The sequence below is a fragment of the Nannobrachium achirus genome, assembly GCF_963921795.1.
Source record: "Nannobrachium achirus genome assembly, chromosome: 19".
NCBI classification, from domain to species: domain Eukaryota; kingdom Metazoa; phylum Chordata; class Actinopteri; order Myctophiformes; family Myctophidae; genus Nannobrachium; species Nannobrachium achirus.
The window spans coordinates 52,624,660-52,634,287 of NC_137826.1; the positions used below are offsets into that span (position 1 = coordinate 52,624,660).

Sequence of the window (9,628 nt, forward strand, 5' to 3'; positions counted from 1 at the left end):
ACACACACACACACACACACACACACATCTGAACTCAAATAGGCATGTATGCACAGGTTCAAATGTGCAATACAATGCGATTATTTAATAGACACAGATAAATGATCCATATCTGTATACGTCTGTTTCTCAACGTGACCTTTACAGGCCTGTAACTCTGAGAGTGTACACAAATGGAACCAAATGGACCCGTAAGTGGTCCATTTGGTTCCATTGGTTCCATTTAAATGAACACAAAAAGGTATCAAATGGGGGTCTGTGGTCTCTATGCATATGGGGGTCCTGAAAGGTGAAGAACCAATGAACCATAGAGCACAGATTATAATCATCAATAGTCAATTATTAATTATGTCAGTACAACTCTGTTGAGGAGCTGCTCAGGCTGCATGCAGAAATAAATATTGTAATATGATAACTATAGGCTATATTTAAATGCAAACAAACAAACAAACATTGACTTAATCGTCTAGGAAGAAGTCACACTTTTCCCCATACCAGGTGAAAAATAACTAAAGTGATATCCTAGTACTTTACTAATTATATGTTTATTTATTTCCATTTTTTTTTATTCTTTATCTTTCAACTCCTATACATCTCAGAGACAAATATGTGAATTAGTTGACAGATTTAGCTGCAAGTTACTTTGTAGAATACACGCACGCACGCACGCACACACACACACACACACACACACACACACACACACACACACACACACACACACACACACACACACACACACACACACACACACACAGCCTATATAAACCAAGCATGATATACATTTTTATTCTTTGGATTTTCTATATAAAAATAGAGGATCTGCAAACTCACAATTGATGAGACTATTTCCTATACAGTTTGCTACATTTACGATTTAATAAAAGGTTTCTGACCTCTAAAAAGGGGGGAAAATAAGAAGAATAAGAATGTTGTAGGCCTACCGTTTTATGCCAATAATTCTGTAATTTACTCCAGTAGCTTGTATAGTCTGCTTATAAGTTGTAACAGAGTATATGTTATACATTCTGGTATTGGTTTACATCATTTTTTTTCCTTTAATAAATAAACTGTTTCCAACACTGCCCCAAACACGCCGAGTCCACCGTTCACTGAAAATGTATATGTGCACACGTGTTGTCAATACATCAAAATGCTTTGTTTAGACCAAATCACGATTTTCTATTCATAATTAGATGATCTGTATTTAGACCTACATCAGATCATTTTGAAGAAATGTACAAAAAAAAAGAAAAAAAAAAGAAAGAAAGAAATTACCCAAAGGCATGTTAATAATTCTGATTATGGCGTGGGTTAAATAGCTTTATACGTGACACGGCAATGTGTAGACCGTGTAAACGGATAATAGTAGTATAGGCCTAGTGCAGTGGTTCTCAACCTTTTCAAGCTGCGACCCCTAAAATAATCATATTTTAACTTGCGAGGCGTGGTGAGCATGTAGATCTGCTATTGCACAATTTCTGCCTCTAATGTTTAATTTGTAATTTTAGAGGTATTAAAACGTACTTAAATTGTCACTTTAGAAATGTGCACACTTTATGTTGGTGTGTTTACTGTTGAAAATAAATAAATAAAAAATAAATAATAATTTGGGGACCCCCCTGGGAGTCCCGACCCACAGGTTGAGAACCACAGGCCTAGTGAATGGAGTTGAATAGATGCCGCTTGAATGTCTCTGCTACATTTCGTATAGATGAAACTGGAGCATAATCAATTCTTTTTAGGGTATTTAAATAAAACCCTAGTATGTAGTATAGGCCTACTCAGAAGTGGGTTACGTGTGCAGAATTGTAATCAACAGTAGATTCAATTAAATTCAAACGTATTATCGTGTCAACGGCACGTTTTCTCGGACGAGTTAACCATGCAGTCTCAGACCACACACGCATGACCACGCAATTCGACGTAAAATCGTTTTTTTTTCTCTCTTTAAAAAAAAATCCAAATCAACTCATATTCATCATCATAATTTGACCTCTACGGCTTGTTCAATTGCCTTGCTTTATACTGCGGGGGCCGGGGGGGAAAAAAACTAAACACACCATGACTGTCTTTTTAGATAGGCCTAATATGTAATATCTTCAGGGCAAAAACTCCCCTTGTAATTGTTTTTAATCGTTTATATGCCGCTATTTAGAGTCAAATCAGTCAAATGCTCAGTGTGAGCTCTGAGAGAGCCAGAGGCAATACAATTGTGTGTGTGTGTGTGTGTGTGTGTGTGTGTGTGTGTGTGTGTGTGTGTGTGTGTGTGTGTGTGTGTGTGTGTGTGTGTGTGTGTGTGTGTGTGTGTTTTAGGCCGGGTTTTTACCCACAAAACGAAATACCAAAATGGACTTTCGTCGGACCATGTAATAAATTAGACACCGATTTTCAACCGCTGCATGCTGAAAGGGACTCCCGAATGAAATTATGTTTCCATTTAACGAAATCAGATTCAAAATAACATCATATTCGTACATGAAGTTCAACACTAGGCCTATTAGGCCAGGTTAGGCTACGTCCACATTGAGACGCATGCAGTTAATTCGTAATTAATTTCAAATAAATGTAAATCAGATTAATTAAACCAGACAATGAATTGGCCTGTCAGTGTTGCTCCTCCTTTTAACTGCACGGATGGAGGGGTCCCTGGTGGAAAGCCCCCCAGCGGCCCCCCGGCAGGTCCCCGGGCCAGACGTTGAACATTATAAACCGGACAGAAACAGGCGTGTTTGTAATGGAGCGTTAAGCCATGTCTGTATATGAGGTCAGCAGCAGTCCATTATTCACTACAACAACACTGATTCATTACAACTCATTTAGAGCATGCTCATTGGACCCTATGCGGGTCCATTTGGTTAAATGCGCACCCTCTCAGAGAGTTAAAAGGGGGTGGTCCCCCCCCCTCCCCCCTCTATCAATTACTCGCCATGGAGATTTTTTTCCTGCATCCAATATTTATTTAATTAATTGATTGAAGTAAATATGGCTAAACTAAAATATATGTATTTGTTATAAACTTTTATACATTTTGTATAAACTCTCACGGCGTACTGCATGTGTCCTGCTTAACCCTAACCCTAACCCTTTAAATATAGTATTTTTTAAAACGACCATATATTTATAAATATATAGATTAGGCCAATAATCGTGTTCAGATTGTCCTACTACTTTACTTCAATTAATTAAATATTGGTATTATTGGCTCAGAAATTAAAGAAAAAATATATATAAATAGAAAAAAAAATCGACGAAGGATTGATCTGGTGAGTACTTGATGATGAGCTGCCCATTTAAGAGAATCATGCAATAAAGCTTAAACGGTGGATTTGAATGAATATAAATTGAAAATATATCTATCTATCTATCTATCTATCTATCTATCTATCTATCTATCTATCTATCTATCTTAGCCTACATGACAACAAATATAAATCATTAAAAAATAAAAATAAAAAAAAAACATTATTTGCATGTCGTCATCATTCATCATCACATGGAAACGGAATATATAGATAAGAACAACAAGGATTGTTGTTGTTTTTTCGCGGAGCGGAAAGTGTGTATGTGTGCGTGTGCGTGTGCGTGTGTGCGTGTGCGCGTGCGTGCGTGCGTGCGTGTGTGTGTGTGTGTGTGTGTGTGTGTGTGTGTGTGCTCCAACAGGGTGGGCTGCAGGGTAAAAAGCCCCCAGTGTTCGCAGTGACTTTATGAGTGATGACAGACCAGTCCGCTGCTGAAGGAAAAGAGCTTGTTTTCCCGGCCCTTGGACCTGTCCAAATATTATGCTCTTTATAAAGACTAATTCAATAATTTATCTCGCTGATTGAGGGAGGCATTTTGGAAAACTGACGCCTGTTTTTCCCCCCCGGGCCGGCCGCCGCGTCGCGCGTCAACACAAAAAGCTAAATGTAGGCCTATTACTATCTGATAAATCAGGGGTCTTCAACGTTTTCAGGCCAAGGACCCCTTAGTTGAGAGAGAGATGAAGCAGGGACCCCCACAACCCATATAAGATACCATATATAGTTTCATCGTTTGAACGTGTATTTTGGATTCATGTAAATTTGTGTTTTCAGATAAAAATAGCCGATCTGCTATTTTTAGCTAAAGTTCTCAGAATATGGACGCTAAGGTTCAAGTGGTTAATATAAAAAAGGAGAAAAAAACTTTCTATGAACCGGACCCCCTGTTGAAGACTCATGTGATAAATAATAATTATTCATTATTATTTAATGGAGGAATATTAGGCTACGTGTGTTGCGGCCCCGGGACGACGGTGGAATTACATTTTCGATTTGAAATAAAACGCATACTACTAATTAATAGATGGGAAAATGGCCTTCTTAATTGCTGTTCTGTTCATCACCTACGTTAATATAATATGAATGAATAGCCCTTTATTATTTTAACATTTTGACAACAATATTAGATACAGTGTGGTCTTATTTCATGCGACACTGAACGGACAACTGTAATGTTTTTGTAACTTTTAATTTGTCCACGTCGGGTTGAAATAATATACAGCAATAATTGTTTTGTCTGTGACTAACGTAGGCCTATATAGGCCTATTAATAGCCTATGATATGCAATATTATATATATATATATATATATATATATATATATATATATATATATATATATATATATATATATATATAATTCGTATTAATATTATTGTAAGGTAATGACCGCACTAGTTTTAAACCTCATGGAGTAACAACGTTTTGAGTGAGACTTCACTGTTGGACATCAACATCAGTTACGCATTTTGTACTTTTCTGCTCATGTAGGCCTATTCATTTTCACAATATGTGTCATTCATTAATATATAGAAATATAATAATAATACAACCCGTTAACTTTTGCCCATTTAAGGAGCGAATAAAAAACGGTTCCATATCAGCGTTACATGTGTGGTGTGTTTATAATGTACAGTGAAGGCATCTTCAGCTGGTTGGTGTATTTTATTCATGTATTTTGCTATATATTTATATCAGGGAATACCGAGTCTCGTCTTCAGTTAACTGATGGTCTATCTATATAGTATTTATTTATTTGTGAATACTATTCAGTATATTTACTATATATTTATTTATAAATGTATTTAAAATATTTACCGTCAGACAACACTTGTCTCTTCTTCAGTTAACTGATGGTCCATCTATATAGTATTTATTTATTTGTGAATATATATATATATATATATATATATATATGGGCCTATTTATATTTACTTGTCTCATCTTCAGGTAGCTGGTAGTGTATTTATTTATTTATGAATATATTTATATTTCATATATTTACCGTCAGGAAACACTTGTCTCATCTTGAGGTAGCTGGTGGTATATATTAATATATATTTATTGTTATGTATATATTTATATTCATATATTTACCGTCAGGGAACACTTGTCTCATCTATAGGTGGTATATTTATTAATATATATTTATTGTTATGAATATATTTATATTAATATATTTACCGTCAGGAAACACTTGTCTCATCTTTAGGTAGCTGGTGGTATATATTAATATATATTTATTGTTATGTATATATTTATATTTCTTATATTTACCGTCAGGAAACACTTGTCTCATCTTTAGGTAGCTGGTGATATATTTATTTATGTATATATTTATATTTAATATATTTACCGTCAGGGAACACTTGTCTCATCTTGAGGTAGCTGGTGGTCAGTCTTATGATAGAAGCCTTATCCAGCTGCGAGGTGATGGCGGACGGCAGAGGCAGCAGTTTGGCCAGTTCGTAGAACTCTCCATTTTCTTTCTCCCGTCGCGTCTTCGCAGCATTCTTGGATTTCTCCTTCATGTCTGTACGGACACTTTTATGGGACCTTAATTCCTCGCATTACAACATCAACGTCGGGACGGACAAGTCGGACGTTTAAGCCCAATGAACCTTTAATAGCGAAAAAGAATCCATGCGCGGGTTTCTCATCCTCTCCAAAAATCCAAAAGGAGTTTTGTCATCCATTCAGACCGCATGATCTTCAATACACTGTCCTGATGATGCCTATATCCAAAATGACTCCACAAAGTGACTGTGCGCCAAGGGTTTAGTGAAATGACAGCATCTGTGTGTCAGAGGCAGAGGACCTTCTAGATGATGATGAAGATGATGACAGCAGTCAGAGACAACAGTCAAGCCCAGAAGTTAGTAGTCTATTGGTCAGATTGTCAACATCTTACCATATATCTCCATGTGGAGTCCCGATTCGCGCTCACCGCTCACCTTCCAATTCCATAATAAAAATACAAATAATAATAATAAACCCAACAGATGGTTTTCAACGTCACTTCAACCTCAGTCGGATATCCAGGGATGCGACGTGGATTCGTTAAGGTAAAACAAAAAAGAACCTCCTCTTTGAGCGTCTGTTTTTAGAATCCACTGACACGGGAGAATAATCATTCATAAAGCTGCACCAGATGAATGCTCTCTATTTATTATCTGCCAGTCCCAGAGCTCTAGTAGTCTGCATGCATACGGGGCTCCGAGTCCGCGGCGTGTACTGTACTGGTGGACTGCACACAGAGAGAGAGAGAGAGAGAGAGAGAGAGGAGAGAGAGAGGGGGGGGAGGGGGGGGGGGGGTGGGGGGGGGGGGGGGGGGGGGGGGGGGGGGGGGGGGAGGGGGGAGGAGAGAGAGAGAGAGAGAGACGAGAGAGGAGAGAGAGAGAGAGAGAGAGAGAGAGAGAGAGAGAGAGAGAGAGAGAGAGGAGCAGAAGAGCACTGTCAACCTCCTCAGTGTTATTAAAGGAGCACTTCAGCCATTGACAAAATGATCTTTAATTGGTCCTTAAAGGCTCAGTTTAAGATGAAACAACGTCCCTCTACTCCCTGTGTCTCAGAGGACCGTTCAGAGGCCTCCCCCTAAGCTAGTACCTACCAGTGACATCATCAATGATGGTTCCAAGCTAAAGGAAATGGCAGCCTTTCTCTCCCTGTATGGAAACAAACCATGTTGGCATGCACAGAAGCATTTCTGCTTGCGTTAATCAAAGACAAGACTAGTCTGGGCGACAAACGCACCACAGTGATGTGGACATCAGGGATCTGATCTCCATATATGGGCATAAAAGGGATTTGTTCCCCCTGGCATCACAGGGATCTCTATAACATCATTAATATTGATGACATCAGGGAACTCCATATATGGGCATAAAAGGGATTCTGTTAAGGTGACATCACAGTGAAGCCAGAGCGTGATGTCAGAGCGGCAAACCCATTCTGGTAGAGTGGTTCCCCTGACATCACAGTGACGTCAGAGCATGATGACATCATGATGACACATTTTTACGGTTTATGGGTTAGCCCTATAGAAAAATGTGTGCACGGACAAGTTGTGACATTTCTCATAGTAAACTTCGATCTTCGGTCGCAATAAATAAATCTCAACACTGATGATGTCAGGTTTCTGAACTGTCCACAGCCCTCTTTTGTGACATAGAAAGAAATGGTACCAACTTGTAATGAGCAGTGAGGACCAATTATATGCATATGAAAATCGGTTGAAAATGTATGAAGTGCTCCTTTAACTTATAACCCTGATGTTCTACAAATGGACCTGGGTCCATATCACCCTGGCCACAATATGACTTCCGGTTGGTTCTAGCGGAAGTGGCGGAAGTGCTGTGTTTAACGGAAGTTACATCATGCGTTGTAGTCTTCCGGTGAAATTCTCACGGCGGAAGTTGAACAGTCTCTGCCTGATATTGTCACCAGGCTTTTCTCTTCGCAGATGAGTAAGCCTGGCTACGCGAGGCTAGGTCCATGTTGGTTCCAAAAACACAACAGTGTGTATGTGCGTGCATGTGTTTGTGCATGCGTGCGCCAAACATGAGCACTATCTATCACCTGCACATTGAATAATTACAATAATTAATTGTACACATATAATAATCATGTAGGCTCAGTAGCCTATAGGCGTAATTTGGGGACTACGTTATTTGCGTTGGCGGTGACATTTGAGCTATCACTTTCTGCATGGCTGTCAGCGTTGATGGATGAAGATTGCTGTGGCACTAATAAGGAAAATCTTACAGGCCTCTCTGGTTTGACTCAGGCGGCAAAGGTCCGGTTCTGGAAATGAAGCCAACGAGGAAGTTGGTTTAAAAGCGCTGCAGTTCTCATGATTGGCCTCGAGGGTGTCACTGTTTCCCCTCCTGCTGGTTGCGGGAGAATTAACACTCCATTTAAAGAGGCGGTGCCATAGTTTTGTACTTTTCTCTGGTTTTCATGTGTCTAGGAGGTTGACAGTCACAGTACTTCATTAGACCCCCTGGTGTGGTTGGTATGAGCAATTTTGTATTCCCTTTGTATTTGGGGTTTCTTCCCGGAGGCTGTCACCTTGTGGGTCAAAAGTGCCGATCCAAAAACACAGATAAAATGGCATAATATAATCATCCCCTCCCCTTTTACCATTCACCCAACACTGTGGGTGTGGCTAACTTCAGCTGGGTCACCATGCACCACCATGACAACCAGGCATACTTAATGAACCGGTGGGTGTGGCCACATAAAAAAACTAATTTGAACTCTTTCTGTACACTCTTTTGGAAAAAGTCTTCCTCCTAGTATAATCATAATACCTGATAATCATGTTTTGGGGGGGAAAGAATCATCATGGCACAGCATCTTTAGAGAATGAGTATTCGACCGGAATTTATGCTAGGTTTTATTACTGTACTTAATATCTTTCATAAATACTTTGTTTTCAATCGCTAGTTCAAAGTAGTTTTTCAATTACCAATCACCATGATGAATGTTTTAGTAAATTATGGTCCTGTTCATTTTAAAATGTATGAAAAGGGCACCCTGTAGACAATAGGGCTTCCGGTGTGTGCCACAATTCCTAGCGGAAGTTCTGCGGTTAACGGAAGTTACGTCATGCGGTGCGGGTCTGTTTACATTCCCCAGCGAAAAAACGAAAATAGATTGTAGCTCTTAACTCGCTCTTAATATGTGTAACATTGCTTGAATCAATGTTTTTGTTTGTATATTGTTTATTGCGAGCGCAACCGACGGAGCAGGAGACGTAGACGAGATTTTTTCGTGCAGGGAATACGTTTGCAGGAACACTGCACTGTGAAAAAAATACAGCTTCCGGGAAAAATTCAGCTCCACCTCCCAGAACGTCTTCTGCCTTCTATTGTCACCAGGCTTTTCTCTTCGGAGATGAGTAAGCCTGGCTACGCGAGGCTATGAAAAGGGAGGGTATGCTTCTAGGGCTTTTATTGGTCGAGTGAAGACCCGCCCCTCACTGCACTTCCAGCCAGTATAATTTGTTTCCGGTTGCTTTTCGGGACCTCAAGTTCCAAGATGGTGGATTCGAATTTGCTGCTATAGAAACCAATGGGTCACCGTTCCCTTGAAGGAGCTAAGCTCCAACATCTGCCTTTGTCCGTGCTCTAAGTGTGGCCTGCATCTGGCCTACATCTTGGAACAAAGCACTCAAAGTTTGTTATACGCCCACTAAATGTCCGGGCGCAGACGCGTGGTCTACATCTGGCCTAGTAGTCCAGTCGTTATATGAAAAAACCTAAAACAAATTGCAATAGTAGCAAACTCAACTGATTCTGTATCCTCATTATGTCCTTAGTGAG

General features: G+C 39.5%; 1 protein-coding gene across 1 annotated transcript in view; it reads right to left on the reverse strand.

Moving 5' to 3' along the window:
• Positions 1-5,833, reverse strand: part of sim2 (SIM bHLH transcription factor 2) — a gene marked incomplete at both ends in the record, with an annotated part of 70,192 nt that extends 64,359 nt beyond the window's left edge. Inside the window, one exon of the mRNA XM_080749549.1 lies at positions 5,659-5,833. Within this exon, the coding sequence (XP_080605675.1) occupies positions 5,659-5,833 (175 nt within the window). The remainder of the gene's footprint in view (positions 1-5,658) is intronic.
• Positions 5,834-9,628: the final 3,795 nt, after the last annotated feature.